The 20,305-nt window shown below is 40.2% G+C and overlaps 1 protein-coding gene across 1 annotated transcript in view; it reads left to right on the top strand.

Annotated features, from left to right (window-relative positions):
• Positions 1–20,066, top strand: part of fmn2b (formin 2b) — a 60,101-nt gene extending 40,035 nt beyond the window's left edge. Inside the window, exons 9-15 of the mRNA XM_088016422.1 lie at positions 583–642; positions 6,835–6,955; positions 9,594–9,686; positions 10,030–10,081; positions 10,294–10,443; positions 19,204–19,280; positions 20,059–20,066. Of these exons, the coding sequence (XP_087872548.1) occupies positions 583–642; positions 6,835–6,955; positions 9,594–9,686; positions 10,030–10,081; positions 10,294–10,443; positions 19,204–19,280; positions 20,059–20,066 (561 nt within the window). The remainder of the gene's footprint in view (positions 1–582; positions 643–6,834; positions 6,956–9,593; positions 9,687–10,029; positions 10,082–10,293; positions 10,444–19,203; positions 19,281–20,058) is intronic.
• The last annotated feature ends 239 nt before the right edge of the window (positions 20,067–20,305 follow it).

Genomic DNA, 20,305 nt, shown 5'->3' with positions numbered 1-20,305 from the left:
TAATCACAACAACATTTAATTTCCCTTTGAGATCAATAAAGTGTTTTTGAAAAAAAGTAAGTGTTTCTTGTCTATCAGGAAGAAATTTCAAGTAGAACCAGACTAAGTGTGAGCGGCAATCTGCCATGACCAAATGGGAGTTTGAGAAAGCAAAGCTTACACACAATAAAAAGAAACACAGGAGTACTTTCTATGTCACAGAGTCGACTTTTAGATTCATGTAATTAAACCCTTACATTTTAAGATACAGTATATAAAGAAGCCTCGTGGGTTTTTAGGTAGCTACAGTCATACATCAAATGAAATCAAGTCAAAATTACATCAGCTTGTTTCCAAATTCCATAACAGTAATTTGTGACACAAGCACATACTACTTCATACAAATGTTAGGCAAAGTAGTATTTTAGTCTTTTGTAAACATTTTGCATGTACATATTTGTAATGCAAAAAAATGTTATCCTCACAAAATGATAGAAACTTGAAAGGGCAGTTTATACAGCAGTTGGAAATAGTAAGCATCAGTTTGTACTGTTATCTCCACGCTGTTCAGAATGTCAGTGTCTCTTGTTTTTCTGCATGCAGGATGGTGCTAAAAGTCTTCTGTCATACATTGTAGCCTACTTCCTCAGACACTTTGATGAGGTAAACTTCTTTCCTTTCTTTATTCAGCTCATTAAACTTCTTTCAGCTTTTTTCCTTTGCAGCATTTTACATGTGTTAATGTTATTGTAATGCCCAAAGTTTCCTTACAATCAGATGGTTACTGTGCATTGCATATCTATTAACCACAAAACACATTTTATTGGGATTTTATGTGATAGACCAATACAAAGAAGGGCACAATTGTTAAATGACAGAAAAACAATACAACCTTAAATGTCATAGGGATAAAAGGCATTTGAATTCAGCTCTCTTTATTCTAATACATAAACAAAACCCTGTGCAAGAAATTGCTTTTAGAAGTAATGTTAGCATTAAAGCCAAGTTATGTGAATTTTATCTTTGTATAAACTTACCAGTAAAAAATGTATGTGCTTTTTGTTTGTACTTTTTTCCACTTTACAATTATGCACTACTTTTTTTGTCTAAAATCCTAAAAAGATTAAATTAACTTTGTGGATATTGTCATGTTTTAGTTTCAGTCTTTGAACCCACATGCAAGAACACAATCAGGAGATGCGCATTTCAAAACAATATAGTTTATTGTAAAGGAAAAGGGAGTGAGTGCGGAGCTGGAGTCAGGATTGGATCCACCAGAACAGCCACTGTTAATGAGAAGTAAAGGCAAGGTTATGATAAACAAGGAGTCACAGATCTTATGGCGGAGGCTTACTTTGGAGCAGAATGAGTTACTTGTTGGAGCAGACTGTATTCCAGAGGCGGCGAGGAGAACTGAGGAGTCATGGGAGGGCGGACTGGTAAGTTTGCTGGGTGGAGGGCGAGCTGACTGCTGACAACGATCCAGAGAATGAGAAGCCGGAAGGCTTCGGGCACAAACAGGTACGTACTGCTGCGTCATGAAGGAATCCACAGAGAACAAAGGACCAGGAAGGGAGAGCTAGAGGAAGGAAACCGATTGGTAATACCAATGGCGTCGTGAGGAAGCAGACAGGGGGTTCGCAAGAGTTAGCATAAACTCCGTTCTTGAGAAACGCTCGAGAACCTCAGGCAAAACCTAACGAGGAGGAAAAAGCACAGACAGGATTACTTCGGGGAGCTTACTCAAAGGGCCTCTCACTGGAACGTTTGATTACCAGGATAAACAAACACTCAGGCAACGACGTGTCAGCTCGCCGCTTCTTAAATATCCACAGTATCTGTCATCTAATGTGCCACAGGTGTGTCTCCAGGTTCTCCCATGCACTGCTCCAGGAGCTCTGCTCACAGGCGGCATCTGGTGGGGGAATGTGGAAGCAGCAGGCTTCCCAAAACAAAAGAAAACAGAAACCAAAACGAAAACAAAACAGAATCCAACCTGACAATACTCTCCCCTCAACGGACGCCACCTGGCGGCCGAGAAGAGGTGGATGGCTGAGAGGCGGTATAATCACTAATCAATGAAGGGTCAAGAATGAAGGAATGGGGAACCCAAGAGCGTTCCTCCGGACCGTAACCTTCCCAGTCGACGAGGTACTGGAACCCACGACCTCGTCGACAGGAGTCAATAATCCAGCGAACAGAGGATGTCACGGGTGGGAAGAGGGGGTTCGGCCGGAGGGCACAAGGGACTGGACTGGACTGGCTTAATCTGGGAAACATGGAAGGTGGGATGAATGCGTAGAGAGGAGGGTAAATAGAGACAGACAGCGGTGGGACTGATGACGGTTAGGATCTCAAACGGGCCGATAAACCTGGGAGAGAGTTTCTTTGACAGGGACTTCAGAGGTATGTCCCTAGTGGACAGCCATACTTTCTGGTATAAACAGGAGCAGGGGTTCTTCTGCGGTCGGCCAGACGTTTATTTTGTGCGGCTGTATTGTTTAATGCAGAGATTGTGTCTTTCCAGATTCTATTGCAACGGCGAATGTGATGTTGGACAGAGGTTACCAAGATCTTGTCTTCGTCGGTGGATAGCAATGGCGGCTGATAACCCAGGGAAATGTTGAAGATTTTAGGTTATAATATTTCTTAAGAAAGAAACTCTGGCTCAATCTTTTTCGATCCCAGGTTCTCCCGGCGGGCTGCGTGTAGCCACACAGAAAACAACAATGAGTGCAGATGTCACAGAATTACAGAGTTTAATCCAATAGAAGACAACACATAAAATTACCATAGAAATTGCAGAACAACAGAGACATACATTCATTTACCTGAGACAAATGGAAAAGAAGAAGAAAGAAAGGAAAGCAAAAACGTGCAAAGACAAATCTGATTTGTTACTCCTGTATAGAAAGTTTTATAGTAAAGGCGTATTCTTGTCTTTAATTTATTCAAATAAGGCGTACCTTTGCTCATCCAACCAGAAGCTGTCTCTGACCCTTTTTAAAACTTCCTGCAAGTCACGATCTAAGACCATTTGTGCCCATTGTTTAAACAAAGTGAGAGCAGAGCTTCTCCTGAACTCCTGCTGTTTTATGGCTTTTCACAAATGAGTGTGAAAAGCTAGAACTTCTCCTGATTGTTTCCCACACAGACAAATGGCAGTTCAAAAGATCTTAGCAAACCATCTGCTGTAACTACAGATAACATAAAGGTCAATAGGTCAATAGGGCAGAATAAGTTACTAATTTCAAAACTATAATGAGGCTATTTAAATCAAGACATGTTAAGCTTTAAAACTAGCATACTTTAAATTTATTTTCTTAACAGAAACCTCAAACGGAGATAGACCGGTAGCTGCAGAAACATGACTGTTATGGGCATACTCCACCCAAGGGAGATACTGAGCCCAATCTTTGGGGTTGGATGAGGAGATACAGCAATGAGTGGCTTCCATCTCCTGGTTCATCCTCTCTGTCTGTGGATGATAACCAGAAGAGAGAACAGCTTTTGCACCCAAGGCAGAACAGAACCGTTTCCAAACCTGAGAGATGAACTGAGGACCACGGTCTAAAAGGATCTCCTAGGGCATGCCGTGCAGCTTGAACACGTTTGAAAAGTAGGAGGGCTGTTTGAGCGGAGGTGGGTAACTTGCAGAGAGGGATGAGATGGCAGGCTTTAGAAAAATGGTCTATGACGGTGAAAATGGTGGTCATACCTTTTGAGGGTGGAAGCCCAGTAACAAAATTGATGGCAATGTGTAACCATGGTCGTTTAGGAACAGGTAGGGGTTGAAGTAAGCCAGAGGGTGGTTGATGAGAAGACTTATTTCTTGAACAGGTGGGGCAGGCGAGGACAAACTCCTTGACATCTTTATGAACGGATTCCTACCAAAATCTTCAATTGACCAACTCAATAGTGTGGCTTACCCCTGGGTGTCCTGAGGATCTGGATGAGTGTATCCATTGAAGAAAACGGGCTCGGACAGAGGTGGGGACATAAATCTTACCATTGGGGCAGGACTCAGGAGGTGGTTCTTGACGCTGGGCTTGATGAATAATATCCTCAATTTCCCAAGTGACTACTCCGACCGTGCAACTCAGGGGTAGCAGAGGTGCCGGTCCTTCATCCGAGTCATCAGGGGTATAGAGTCTGGAGAGGGCGTCTGGCTTAGCATTCTTGGATCCTGGGCGGTAGGAGATGGAGAGGTTAAATCGGGAAAAGAATACTGACCAGCGGGACTGTCGTGGGTTGTTTTGTTTGGCAGATTGGAGATAAGCGAGGTTCTTGTGGTCGGTCCAAACAACAACGGGGTGTTCAGCTCCCTCCAGCCAGTGACGCCATTCCTCCAGGGCTAGCTTTATAGCCAGTAGCTCCCTATCTCCTACGTCGTAGTTCCTCTCTGCAGGAGACAGTCTGCGGGAGAAGAAGGCACATGAGTGAGACTTATCACTTGGAGAGACTTGGGACAGGACGGCCCCTACTCCCAAATCTGAAGCATCAACCTCAAGAATAAATTGTCTGGTGGGGTCTGGCTGGATGAGGATAGGTGCGTTGGCAAACAGTGACTTTAACTAAGTAAAAGCCTCTTCTGCTTCGGGCGTCCAGGAGAATGTTGTCTTGGGGGAAGTAAGTGCTGTTAGTGGGGAGGCCGTCTGACTGTAGTTGCGTATAAAACGGCGATAAAAGTTGGCAAATCTTAGGAACCGTTGTAACTGCTTACGAGTCTCTGGTCTGGGCCACTCCAACACAGTTTTTATTTTATCCTCCAACGGTCTTACCTGTCCGCCCTCGAGGACATATCTGAGGAAGGTGACTGAAGGTTGATGAAACTCACACTTCTCTACTTTAACATAGAGTCAGTTCTCCAGAAGACCTGGAGAACTTGTCGAGCGTGTAACTTGTGTTCTCTCAAGGAGCTGGAATAAATCAGAATGTCATCCAAGTAGACAAAAACGAAATCATTTATAAAGTCTCTTAGAACATCGTTCACAAGGGCTTGAAAAAAGGCAGGAGTGTTCGAAAGACCAAAAGGCATGACTAGGTATTCAAAATGACCCATAGACATTTTGAAGGCGGTTTTCCGTTCATCTCCTTCTCGGATGCGGAGGAGATGGTAAGCATTTCTGAGATCCAGTTTTGTGAACACGGTTGCACCCTGAACCGGTTCGAATGCTGACGAGAGGAGTGGAAGAGGATATTTATTTTTAATGGTGATTTGGTTTAAACCTCTGTAATCTATGCAGGGTCTTAATGAACCATCTTTTTTCCCCACAAAGAAAAATCTTGCGCCAAGAGGTGAGGTGGATGAACGAATAATACCTGCTGCTAATGAATCGTTGATGTATTTCTCCATGGTTTGGTGTTCAGGACATGAAATGTTATATAGACGGCTGTTAGGCAGAGGAGCGCCGGGCAGAAGATCAATGGCACAATCATACGGGTGATGAGGTGGAAGTGACAAAGCCTTATCCTTACTGAATACAGGAGCTAGATCATTGTCCTCAACGGGAACTGTGGAGAGATCAGGGAGTTCACTTTCGGAGATCTCTTCAGGCGGAGTACTCGAGGGAAATGCTGAACAAAGACAGGTAGCGTGACAATTGGAGGACCAAGATTCTACGTGTGCATTAACCCAGTTTATGTGCAAAGGAACAAAGGACCAGGAAGGGAGTGCTCGAGGAAGGCAACCGATTGGTAATACCAATGGCGTTGTGAGGAAGCAGACAGGGGGTTCGCAGGAGTTAGCATAAACTCCGTTCTTGAGAAACGCTCGAGAACCTCAGGCAAAACCTAACGAGGAGAAAAAGCACAGACAGGATTACTTCGGGGAGCTTACTCAAAGGGCCTCTCACTGGAACGTTTGATTACCAGGATAAACAAACACTCAGGCAACGACGTGTCAGCTCGCCGCTTCTTAAATCTCCACAGTATCTGTCATCTAATGCACCACAGGTGTGTCTCCAGGTTCTCCCATGCGCTGCTCCAGGGGCTGTGCTCACAGGCGACATCTGGTGGGGGAATGTGGAAGCAGCAGGCTTCCCAAAACAAAAGAAAACAGAAACCAAAACAGAATCCAACCTGACAGATATGCACTGTATAGTGAACAGAGAATAGATACAATTCTCTGATGCGATGTTTCAAAGACTCAATTTATTACTGACATCTTCAAGATTAATGACAGAAACAATGGGTGCTGATATAAAAATCTATAAAGTTTATGAAGGTAATATATTGGGTATTGCTTTTGAAGTCAACGATGTTAAAAGAAAACCAAGGGCACTGGTATCAGTAAACAAGTGATGCCCAGTCTTTGTTCTGCAGCTTCACAGGTTTCAACAGTTGTTTGACTGGGATGAGACCGTTAATCCATTGTCTATGGTAGTAATAAAGATAAAACATACTTTTATTTGACTTCCACCCAACTCCTTTCTCCATCTCACCGTTTTATCTTTGGGGTCAAAATAATTAGGAGTAGGGCTCCCTCTAGTGAACCCTAGCACCAACAATTTCTGACTTCAACAAATATTGAAGTCAGAAAGCAGCAAAACAAAGACTGGACTTCACTGTTTTCATAACCATGATTTATTATTTCTGTACTCAAGTTATTAAATGCATCATCCTGATCTAACAAAACGACCACCTGTTAAAACTGGTAGGTAGCTGGTAGGTAGTCATTACTACATTTTTTTGACACATTGTGTCCATATACTACTTTATAGACATTTAAAAATGAACATTTTGCACACAACATTTTTGTTATAGTGACAAACCTGTGCATTTCTTATTTGGCATTTTTACTTTCCTGTTGTCAATCTTTCATACTGTTTAATATGCATGTGTGTTGATCAAAAGGATGCTGGGAAGGAGACGTCTGTGTTTCCTCTTCCTGAGCCCCATGACCTGTTCCAAGTTTCACAGATGAAATTTGAAGATTTTCAGAAGGACTTCATTCGACTCCGGAAGGACCTCAGAGGTAACACACATATATAAAAAAACAAAATAATAAACTCATGCTCCATTAAATCAGAATATTGAAGAAAAAGAAGGAAAAAAAGGTAGAATAAAACCAAATCCAGATCCCACTTTGCTACGAAACAGAGTCCAGTCATGATGACCCAAGGATCTGAGAGAGAGATTGTTTTAATCAGTTTGATCTGCCATCAGAAGCTGTACGTTGTATGCACAATTATTACGCAAGTTGTAGTTTTGAGGATTATTTTAATTACTAAACAACTACAGTGCTCTCAAACAATAATCTCTCAAGCCTGAATATTTAAGAAAGTAAAAGTGAGATTTTGGCTTTCTTACGACAATATCTATGTGTGCGCGATTATTGGGCAACTATTAGTGTGCAGAATTATTATGCAACTGAATTAAAACTGAAAATTTCCCCATCTCACCTGTTTGTCATCCGTTAAAGTGAGAATAAAAATCATACAACTCAAAATTGACAAACATTTGTAACATTTAAAAAATAAATCAGTGACCAATATAGCCACCCTTCTTTTCAATAACAGTTGAACTGACAGACTTACATTCGTGGAGTCTGTCAGTTTCTTGATCTCTTGACAGTCTTTTTGTGCAGTAGCAACCAGAACACAGACACTGTTCAGAGATGTGTTCTGTTTTCCATGAGATTTACAATGGTAAATATCCCATTTAATAAGGGCCCATAGGTCTTTAATGGGGTTTAGGTCTGGTGAGGAAGGGGACCACTTCATTATTCTTTCATCTTTCAGACCTTTACTGGCTAGCCATTTAGAGGAGTACTTGATGCTTGTGATGGAGCATCGTCCTGCATAAAAGTCATGGTCTTCTTGAAGGATGCAGACTTTTTCCTGTGCCACTGCTTGAATCAATCAATCAATCAATCAATCAATCAAATTTTATTTGTATTGCACATTTCAGCAGCAAAGCATTTCAAAGTGCTTTACATAATTTAAAAAAATAAAAACAGCATGTGATATTGAATAAACAGTAAGAAAGAGAAAGAGATTTTGAAAAAAAAAAGATTAAAAAAGATAAGAACATTAAAACCCACACCCCTTTTCAACCAGGGGGGACAACACCCGTACTCCTGTCCTTACTGGGACTTTAGTCAAAAATGCTGTTTGACAAGGACTCCAATCTCTAGGTTTTTAGTTGAAACGCCGTCAACTGGGACTCTAAACCCCGCAGGACTTTAGTTAAATGTCGTTTAACTGTGTCATGACAGTCTTATTCACCCCCCTCAAATAAAGTGTTACCCACTTTTGTTACGGAATTTAAGTGCCTGTCGTCACCGGACTCCGCCGTCTGTTTAACACGGGTATTATCCAGGCCCCATCGCCTAACAGGACAAGGCCTCCAGCCTTGCAGCACCAGGCTCCGTTCACCTGTCACACGAAATTTTGCGCTAGAACTTCGCCGTCCTACATGGATTTTTGTGACCCACGCCTCTTTGGGGGGCTTTACATCATTAAAGGTAAAGATAAAAACATTAAAAGCATCGAAGACATCAAAACCCGTACTCTAACCCTAATTTAGCCATAAGCAACTCTAAACAGGTGGGTTTAAAGTTGAGATTTAAAGGCATCCAGTGTTTCAGCTGTTTTAAAGAAAGTGAAGAAAGTGTCTTCTAAAAACTAGTAGTAGGCTTTGGAGTACAGCAAAAAGTTGGACTCAAAAAGTACAACTTTTTGAGTCCAACTTCAACCTGAAAGTTGGACTCAACTTTCAACTTTCTGCTATTTAATAATAGCAGCCCATACCAGTACCTGCCTCCACCTTGCTGGTGTCTGATGTGAAGTGGAGCTCTGTGCCCATCACTGATCCTCCACAGGCCCATCCATCTGGTCCATCAAGGATCACTCTCATCTGATCAGTCCATAAAACTCTTGAAAGATCTGTCTTCAGATCTCTCTTGGCCCAGTCTTGATGTTTCAACTTAGGTGTCTTGTTCAGTGGTGTTCGGGTTTCATCCTTCCTTACCTTGGCCATGTTTCTGAGCTCTGAATATCTTGTACTTCTAGGAACTCCAGGTAGGTTGCAATTCTGCAATATAACAGCACTGGAAGATAATCATGTTTGATTCTTCTCAAATCTTTGGCAGTTAATCTACACATTTTTTTCTCAACACATTTCTTGCAACCCTGTTGACAAGAAGTTTGATGGTTCTGTAATCACACCCCTATATCTCAGCAATTTCAAGAGTGCTGCAGCCCTTTGAAAGACTATACAATTTGTGACTTTGCAGAGTCTCTTAAATCTCTTTTTTGATCCATTTCGCCTGAGGAAAAGAAGGTGCCTAATAATTCTGCACACCTTGATATAGGGTGAGGCTCCACTCTCCCTCATTAGACAAATACACAACAGCTGATGTGTTTATATTCAATAAGCATTCAAGTTTTTACTGTTTGGAGTTGGAAAATATGCATAAAATGATTATATGGTCAAAATTAAAACTTGCTTAATAATTGTGCACACAGTGTAGTCTGGATACAATGTTCTTACACAATGTCAGGAACGTGAATATTACATCATACACTGAGGCACAACATGCAAATCTTATTTTATTATTTATAAATGCTGTTTGTGTAACCCAGATGTTTTACACTCATCACTTTAACTAGCATGTACATCGGAAGTGGAAAAAGTTTGCAAGGTGTCTGATGAGGATAACGTGCAGCCTTTCAAAGAGAAGATGGATGGGTTTCTTGCACAAGGTATGCTGTAAATCTATCAACCATGATTAGGCTATCAGGAGGGGTCTTTCCTCATTTTCCAGCAGACTTCTTTCAGCCAGGCCTTTTGGCCTCTTTCCTGAAAGGCTATTTCCTATTCATCTTTGAAAAAAAAACACACTGTCTCAGGAAGGCAAAGATGTAAGATTACATTACAGCATTTTCAGTACTGGTTCTGTGATGAAATGCAAGAACAGGGCAGGAGACAGACACTGTCTGAACCGCTACTGTGTGTATTGGAGTGAATGTGTGTACTGACTTTTGCTGTGTGCTACCAAAAAATAAACAAATGAAACTGAATTTCAAACTTTTCTTCCTTTGTTAGCTAAAAGTGAACTAGAGATCCTGGACGCTCAACTCAGCAGCACTCACAAACTGTAAGCTCAGGCTTTGTTTTTTTTCTGTTTATTGATGTCACAGCTTCCTGCGTATCATTGTGATTACTTTATACTTTGTGTATTTTTAAAGATATATTTTTTCACAAAATCTTATTTCAAAAAGTAAGACAAATTTAGGAACTGTAGCTTATCTCTCTCTGGTTGTTAAATATAGAAAAAAATGACATTGTGAATGTGTCTGTTCTCTATAGGTTCTTAGAGCTGACGGTGTTCTATTCAGTGAAGCCCAAAGCAGGAGAAAAGGAGGTTTCCCCCAACACCTTATTTTCCATCTGGCATGAATTCTCCTCCGATTTCAAGGACCAATGGAAAAAAGAGAACAAAACTATTCTCAAGGAAAGGTAGAATACTACCTGCCACTCCTTCACCATAGAAATGTCTTTTTTCCTCAAACTTTTATTTTTTACTTCCATTCCTATCTTTTTTTTCTCTTATCCTATTTATGGATTTTAGGTTTAGATTCTTAAAATATATTTCTATTTTATCTTATGAAAATAGAAGATTTTCTATTTTTTATTTTCAGATGGTGAAAATAAAAGTGTATAGACACCTAAGGCAAAAAGGATTGAGTGTATACTGTTAAATCTGATAAATTAATTGAACTCGATTTGCCTTAAACCATTTAACTTACCTTAGCACAATTCAAACAGGCATGCTATGCTACACTAAAGCAAAATAAGTGGAGTTTTCTTGAAAATTGTATGCAAAACTTAAAAACATTAGTATGTACTGATTGAGTAACATTAACTTTTTTCATAACTTTATTTTTATTGACATTTTTAGGTACAATTTACACAGAAATTATAAGAGAGAAAAAAACAAAATGAGAAAAAAAACTACACTCTAGGGGGAGACTTTTAGTTAAATAACACATAACACAAGGGGACCCTTTATATCCAGAATTAGTCCTGTAACATTGATGTGACATTTGTCCATTTTTCCAATTTGTCTTGGCATTTCTCTTCCTTTGTCCTTACTCTGTATGTTAAAATCTCTGTCTTAAATAATGAGTTTACGGTCTGTATCCATTCCTTTGTAGTAGGAGGTTCAGGTTGGCACCATTTCCTGGTGATTACCTTTTTGGCTGCCAATAGTATAATTTTAAATAAATAACAGTAATTTTTAAGTGCAGCATTTTCCAAGAGACCTTCCAGATATTCTTCTGTTAATATAATTCCCAAGTCCCTTTCCCATTTTGTTTTAATATCCAATTTGTTAGTGCCTGTATTTTCTAACAGATACAGTGCCTTGTCAAAGTATTAGGCCCCCTTGAACTTTTCAACCTTTTGATGCTTTTCAGGCTTCAAATATAAAGACCTAAAATTTTTATTATTTTGTGAAGAATGAACAAACAAGTGGGACACAATCATGAGGTGGAATGAAATTTATTGGATATTTTAAACTTTTTTAACAAATAAAAAACTGCAAAGTGGGGCGTGCAATATTATTTGGCCCCTTTACTTTCAGGGCAGCAAACTCACTCCAGACGTTCAGTGAAATCTCTGAATGATCCAGTGTTGTCCTAAATGACTGATACGTAGAATCCACCTGTGTGTAATCAAGTCCCCATATAAATGCACCTGCTCTGTGATGGTCTCAGGTGTAATGTTTCTGGCCCGTCTGCCTGCCATGTTCTCCTTTGCACTCACCTCTCATCAAGCTCATCTGGTTCACCTGCATGCTGCTGCGCTGGAGCGCAATCAGGCTCATGTCTCCCACCTGGTCACCAGCAGTTATATTCGCTCTCAGGAGGGCAGACGGTGCCAGATTTTTGAAAGCCACCGTGTGAGTAAAGATCCAGCATTCCTTCCTGACCTGACCACGATCTGAACTCTTTTCTGCCCCTCGGATTTCCCTGCCTTGCCTAGCCCTCATTGGATACTCCTCTGGCCTCTGTTTCCTGGACGTGACCCTGTTTCTGCCTTCCGACTACTGCCTCTTGCCTCGCCCTTGGATTTAGTCTGCCTGTGATCGTTTGTAAGTTTGGAACCTTTTTCTGTGCCCTGACCATCGTTCTCTGCCTGACCCTCTGAAAGGAACTCCATTGGTTGCCTGTCCTATACCCCTATCCCTAATTAAAGTACTTATTAACTTTTTCTGTGTGTCTGACTGAAATTTCGGGTCCTCAAGTTCTGATCATTACATCAGGGTTATGTTTAAAACGCAGAGAGCATCATGAAGACCAAGGAACACAGCAGGCAGATCCCAGATACTGTTGAGGAGAAGTTTAAAGCTGGATTTGGATACAAAAATGTTTCGCAAGCTTTAAACATCTCAAGGAGCACTGAGCAAGCGATCATATTGAAATGGAAGGAGTGTCAGAAGACCACTGCAAATCTACCAAGACCTGGCCGTCCCTCTAAACTTTCACCTCAAACAAGGAGAAAACTGATCAGAGATGCAGCCAAGAGGCCCATGATCACTCTGGATGAACTGCAGAGATGTACAGCTGAGGTGGGAGAGTCTGTCCATATGACAACAATCAGTCGTACACTGCACAAATCTGGCCTTTATGGAAGAGCGATAAGAAGAAAGCCATTTCTCAAAGATATCCCAAAAAAAGTCTCACTTAAACTTTTCCACAAGCCACCTGGGAATCGCACCAAACATGTGGAAGAAGGAGTTCTGGTCAGATGAAGCCAAAATCAAACTTTTTGGCCACAATGCAAAACGATATGTTTGGCATAAAAGCAACATAGCTCATCACCCTAAACACACTATTCCCACTGACAAACATGGTGGTGGCAGCATCATGGTTCAGGCCTGCTTTTCATCAGCAGGGACAGGGAAGATGGTTAAAATTGATGGGAAGATGGATGGAGCCAAATGCAGGACCATTCTGGAAGAAAACTTGTTGGAGTCTGCAAAGGACCTGAGCAAATGGCATCATCTGCAAGCAAACCTATTACATGAGACTCGTCATGTTTATCAATACCCTTGAGATTCTTATGTTGCTTTATATATTGTGCCAGTGCTCCAATATAAATTGCAAATAATGTTAGTGATAAACAACAACCCTGACGTGTAGAGCGCTCTAATTTTATGGTATCAGATAGATTTCCATTGATCTTGATTCTGGCCATTGGTGATAGGTACAAGGACCTCACAAATTGTACAGCTTTTTCATTAAAACCAAAATTTTCATGTGCTTTGTATAAGAAGTTCCAGCTTACGTTGTCAAAAGCTTTCTCTGCATCGAGACTAATTAAAATAGCTTTAGTTTTTTTATTTTGAATATGATCTACAATGTGAAGTGCCCTCCTGATGTTATCTTGTGTTTGGAGCCACTGTCCAGGATGAAACATCCAAGATCCATAAATACATCAAGGACAAAGCCTCAACGGACGATGTGCTCAGCGAATGTCTCAGACAATGGGGAACAGAGGACGAGGTGCTGGAGGAACCATCATGGGAAGACAAGCCCCTACATGGGATGTACCACCGACAAATAACTGAAGTGGCTGATATCAGGAAATCCTACCAATGGCTGGAGAAAGCTGGACTCAAGGACAGCACGGAGGCCCTCATCCTGGCCGCCCAGGAACAGGCCCTGAACACCAGAGCAATAGAGGCTCAGATCTACCACACCAGACAAGACCCAAGGTGTAGGTTGTGCAAGGAGGCCTCTGAGACAGTCCAGCACATAACAGCAGGGTGCAAGATGCTGGCAGGGAAAGCGTACATGGAACGACATAACCAAGTGGCGGGCATAGTGTACAGGAACATCTGTGCAGAATATGGACTGGAAGCCCCGAGGTCAAAATGGGGGACACCCCCAAAGGTGGTGGAGAATGACCGAGCTAAGATCCTGTGGGACTTCCAGATCCAGACAGACAAGATGGTAATGGAGAACCAACCGGACATTGTGGTGGTGGATAAAGAACAGAGGAAAGTTAGTGGTGGATGTAGCAATACCAAGTGACCACAACATCAGGAAAAAGGAGCATGAGAAACTGGAGAAATACCAGGGCCTCAGAGAGGAACTGGAGAAGGCCTGGAAGGTGAAGACCACAGTGGTGCCTGTGGTCATCGGGGCCCTCGGGGCAGTCACCCCCAAACTGGAGCAGTGGCTCAAACAGATCCCAGGAACAACATCAGACATCTCAGTCCAGAAATGTGCAGTTCTAGGCACAGCCAAGATACTGCGCAGAACCCTCAAGCTCCCAGGCCTCTGGTAGAGGACCCGAGCTCAGAGGATGAAAGAGACCACCCGCGGAGGGTGAGAGGGGAATTTTTTTTTTTTATACATAAAAAAACAACATAAGAATCTCAAGGTATATATATATATATATATATATATATATATATATATATATATATATATTTTTTTTTTTTTTTTTTTTTTTCAGCAATCTCAGATTCAGCAGCTGAGATTGAGTCCAAAATTTGATGTGAGATTCATCCGTGCTGCAGTGAATCCGTCTCTCTTTATAGATATCTCCCTCTTCTTCCTCATATCGTGTCTATATGAAACCTTCAAAACAAAAACGGAAGATTTGGGATGTATCTTACTAGTGAAAGAATTACATATAAATAATAGTCTTTACCACCTGTTGCAGCTCCCCAGCACATGAATTAATTTGCGTGGTCTCTACGGGTGATTTTCAATGTTTATTTCCTTTGATGTGGATCATCAGACAGTCACCACACCCATCTCAGTCACCATAGTCACCGTGAAAACTAAACAGATACAAATATTAGAATATAAACATAAACTTACAACACAAACAAAACAAAAATGAAACGTACCTCGCTGCTTTCACCGGGGAACACTAAGTGTTAACAGTGCCAAGCACATCTCTGACAGTTTGTTGAAGTCATTCATTGATACAATGATTTGCCAGCTTTTATAGGGCCTGCCCTCATTTAGCTACGGCAGCCCGTGAGGTACATAACAAAAAAAAAACTTTACAAAGTGCAAATACAATTAAACAAAACAAAGTACAAACCACCAACAGTGGTAATCAAAACAGATAAATATCATTAAACAATCTGCAACATCCTTTAATTTACAATAAATAGTCTTCAAATTTGAATAATTTAGATAACTTAATTTAAATGGTTCACTATCCATTACACCACCTGTGTAAACTTTGCTGGTGAATGTTATAACACATAATATAAGTTTTATAATATGTGTTATATTGTTTCCTTTCTAATATAGACTCTTGTGTCAGATAATACGTTATCTGACACAAGGATATTAGAAAATATAATAATAAAAAAAATTATTATTCTCTAACATTGACTTCTAAGTCAATGTTAGAGAATAATATTTTTTTTTTAGATGTACAGAATCTCAGTTAGCCTTCATAGCGGGGCTGAACCCGTATTACACCAAGCACTGTAGCTAATATTAGCTGGTATCTCGCCGGTGGACATAAATACAGTAAAGTAATATTCTAATCACAATATATACACAATAATATGTCCATCTTACTTGTGAAATGTTGTCTGTGGAGCCCTCACATCAATAATCCATCGATCCGAACAACAATATCCCTCAGTGCTGAGGCATCTTCTGCTGTTTGGATTGAGCAAAGTACAATAGTAGCCCAGGATGGCCACATAGAGACATAGCAGAATGAGAGAGGATACCACCCTCATTAAATGAAAAGTAAAGTAGGAGGGTATACCGCTCCAAGATGGCCGCTGTATTTCCTGCGCCGGAGCGGCCAATGCGGGGTCTACTCTTATATTATGTCTATGCAGAAATGGGTGGAGACGGACCACTGTCAGTCTCATAACTTATTTGGAAATGGAACCATTGCACTCCGGAAGTGAAGGGGGCACTATTTCCTATATTATCTGCGGGTTCCCGTTTTTATTTTGTTTTGAAATCTGTGATATATTTTCATCTTTAGGATGGATTTTCACTCTCAGCCTGTATTTCAACTTCTCTCTCTTATTTACTTCAGCGTAGCTCACAGTTTTTTTTAACAAATTCTGTAGCTTTCGGTGCACTTCTAAATCTGCTCCTTAGTTGCATCTTTTTGGGCTTGCTACTGCCTCTAGTGGCATGGGGATGGTAACACAACTAATACAATTACGTTACTAAATCAGAATACCACAGCATCTACCACTATTACTTTTTACATTACTGGCACTGTAAAGATAAATTATCTTATAAAACACCATATTTTTTCACTTTAAGGATGTAGCTAATTAATTGACATAAATAATACTTTTATACATTATAAATAATATCTATATATCTCCATTAATTATAGGAGGAACAAAATAAATAAGGAGACATGAAAAATAACATGATCAACTATAATAAAAATACAATTTGCAATCTATATGTAAGAAATTTAATTGAGCAAAAGTCAATAATAAAACAAATTATTAGGTACACAGAAGAATAACAACCCAGGTTTTTACAACCAGGTAACACAACTAATCTAATTACATTACTAAATCAGAATACCACAAAGTCTTTATTATTTATTATTAATTCTGGCATTACTGGAACCATAAAATATAAATTCCCTCACAAAAGAACATACCTTTTCATTTTCTTAAAGAAGTAGAGCTAATTAAATGAGATAAACAAGACCTGAAAGTGATTCCAGTTTCACTTGATGGCCAACCTGTTGAAACTGTAGCAAATTTTAAATACCTCAAGTCATTCCTGGACAGTCAGCTCAAGTTTGCTGAAAACACTGACTATATCTTTAAGAACTGTTCAGAGACTCTACTAACAAATAACTAAAACACAAGAACGAAAGAGCATGCAGAGCATGCACATTGCTCTTAGATTGTTTTTGTTCAAAGTGGCAGCTGTAATGTCTGCCATGAAGTCAGACTACCTGGCTTCATGTAGTGGGAGAGAGAGTGAGAACAGTCACGATGAGCGCCTTCTGTTTGGTTACTTCTTGCTTGTTGCTCCTTGGTCTGTGTTCATAGTTGAGCGTTATTTTCCATCTGGGCATTACCTCAATTGCTATGTTAAATGGTACAGAGAGTGGTGGTTTCTGACATGAGCAATATAGGCAAATGCCCAGGGTGTTATCTTTTTAGGGATGGCACCAGACCACCGCGGATTGTAGCACAGAGATGGAAGCAAAGCAGAAAAAAAAGTTTGTTCTGCTTTTAATATTGGTAAAATTTATCAAGTATTTAATATCTAGGTCTTTTTATGGGAATACGGATCTTTCAGATCAGTTTGAGAAGCAATTTTGATCATATTTCACTCTGGTCTTGGTCTTGTCTTGGTCTCGGGTTAGGTGGTCTTGACCACAACACTGCCGCCTATAATTGATGGAGATATATAGACATTATTTGTAATGTATAAAAGTATTGTTTATGTCATTTAATTAGCCCTACATTCTTAAGAAAATGAAAAAATATGGTGTTTTATAATACAATTTATCTTTGCCAGTAATGCCGAAATTAAGAGTAAATAATAAAGACGTAGTGGTATTCTGATTAAGTAATGTAATTAAATTAGTTGTGTTACCACCCCCACGACATTAGAGGCAGTAGCAGGCCCGAAAAGATGCGACTAAGAAGCAGATTTAGAAGTACACAGAAAGTTGCGGAATTTGTTAAAAACTGTGAGCTGCGCTGAAGTAAATAAAAGAGAGAAGTTTAAATACATGCTGAGAGTGAAAATCCTTTCTAAAGGTGAAGATATATCACAGATTTTAAAAGAAAATTAAAACGGGAGACCGCGGATAATATAGGAAAAGCGCCCCCTTCACTTCAGGAGTGCAATGGTCCCATTTCCAAATAAGATATGAGACTGACAGTGGTCCGTCCTCGGCCCTTTCTGTTGGCTGCAGCGAGGTCCTTCTCGGATTTGTTGCTGCGCGCTTGAGCAGTGTGAAGGAAAGAGGAGATCAGCTGCACACGCAGGCTGTGAATGAGATACTGGTGATCGGCAACAAGAGACCATGATCGGTGATCACCGATCATACACTTTTTCACGGAAATCGACCGATTATGATTGGTGGCCGATCGATCGGCACACCTCTAGTTCAGAGTGATGTGCAGTGTTAGTTCTCCACATTTTTCATTGTGACCAGAAAGTTTCACTTTGTTCTGATTTGACCAAAGCTCATTCTTTCGCATGTTTAGTGTGTCCAACATGGCTTCTGGAAAACTGCAAACAGGATTTTTATGGTTTTCTTTTAACAATGACTTTCTTCATGCCACTGACCACAGTGGTGCCTGTGGTCATCGGGGCCCTCGGGGCAGTCACCCCCAAACTGGAGCAGTGGCTCAAACAGATCCCAGGAACAACATCAGACATCTCAGTCCAGAAATGTGCAGTTCTAGGCACAGCCAAGATACTGGAGGAGAACCTCAAGCTCCCAGGCCTCTGGTAGAGGACCCGAGCTCAGAGGATGAGAGAGACCACCCGTGGAGGGTGAGAAGGGAATTTTATATACTCCACACTGGAGAAAATAAACTCCAGCAGAACCTGGCTCAGTACAAGTACCCGTCTGCCGCAACCAAATGGGGGTTTGAGGAGACAGAGCAGAGACAGAAAAACGAAACCGATGATGTGATATATGGTTTTTTTTATGTTCATGAAAGATCAAAGTTAATAATGATTAGTGGATGGCAGCATTATCTCAGCCATTCAGGAAGGTATCACAGCCAAATGGAATTCATATATGTATAGAGAACATGCTCTTTATGATAGATTGCTGTAAAGTCAACAACACAATGCAAGTGTATGTGTTCATCCAGTAGGATTGAATGCTGCAATCCATTCAATCTGCAGGAAATGATTGATTGAGCATACTTTACTGTTTGATTAGTATGGTCAACTGGAATGTATGTGTGACTGAACTGAAATTATTTTTTTGTAAAGTGCTTTGGGACGACAGTTGTGAATTGGTGCTATAAATAAACTGAATTGAATTGTAATAAAAATGCACTTGAGACTTTATTCTTTTAATTTTAAAAAAGATGACGTACCGTTTTTCCACTGTGTAGTCATGCCTTTCTTTGTTTTAGGCTATCACATAAAATCCCAATTAACATTAAATTTTGTGGTTTCAATGTTAAAAATTTTAAACGGCTTCATAAGTAGGAATAATTTTGCTTATGTCTGTACTTATTTTCACTCTAAAATGTGTGTTTTGCAGGTTAAAAGCAGCAGAAGAGTGTTTCAGACAAGCCAAGGAGAAGACGTCCTACAATGTTAAACCAAAACATGCTTCTGGTATTGTAAGTTTCCTTGAGATTTTCTTGGTTTGCCTAAGAGGGTAAAGGTCAGATGATGATGAACTCTTTGCTTCCTCAAAGACCTTAAAACTGTTAGAAGACAGATTCTTTCTTTTTTCTTATTGGTTTGTGGTTGAATCTTTCAGGAATTGCGATGTAAAGAGAACATAAGCAACTTCTTTACAGCACATTGGAAAAGAGTTGTCATTTCTTATGCATTTGTGAAGTACCTTTGTGCTGCACACAAAGAAGCAAAGGAATGTTCCTATATAGGTACTGAGGTTTTGTGGGTTGGGCTGCACTACTGATCCTGTAGTTTGAAAATGTGCAGATATATCTGTATAAATAGATAAGTGAATTTCCAATCAACTCCTGAAATGTATTGCTGGGTTGCAGACATGTGACCATGATGACGTGCAAAATTCAGATATGGATTTCTATAAGTGGATTTCTCCAGTTCAAAATAGAGCAAAATGAATCACAGCAAGAACGCTAATGCCCTAAATAGGCTGAAACAGACTAGGTATCTCCAACAAATACGTGTATATTTCAGATATGATCCATATTGTCTTGGCAAAAAGGACTTGTCATATAATCTTGAGGATTTACTCGGCGTTGAGGCGATCAACATAACTATCTTGTGCTGTAGATCTTGTATTATACGACAAGCCAGATAAAAACTTTCAATAGCCCGGAAGGAATTATTTTGTTTCAGGTTGGGTCAAACATTTAGGATCAAACGAAGCATAAATGTCTGTCGACTTGTTTCTGTCCAGGTGAGTAGTGAGTTGTGCTATTTTAAATAATTAGTCTGATAACAATGCTATCACTAATGCAAACAACAAGCTACCCCATATTATTTCTATATGCTTGGGTCTACTTGTAAATAATTTATTTAGCTTCTGTAAACCCAAATTCATGCTGAAGTTGTATGCTAATGGTGAGTCATACTGCATTTCTACAATCTAGGTCAACCATTCGCAGCGGTCTACAGAAACCACATTAAAAACATGGTTCGACCAA

Source organism: Poecilia mexicana, unplaced genomic scaffold (assembly GCF_051168715.1).
Source record: "Poecilia mexicana isolate PSO_F unplaced genomic scaffold, ASM5116871v1 scaffold_19, whole genome shotgun sequence".
Taxonomy (NCBI): Eukaryota; Metazoa; Chordata; class Actinopteri; order Cyprinodontiformes; family Poeciliidae; genus Poecilia; species Poecilia mexicana.
The sequence above is the reverse complement of the archived record's forward strand: the minus strand, read 5'-3'. Positions and strand labels throughout refer to the sequence as shown.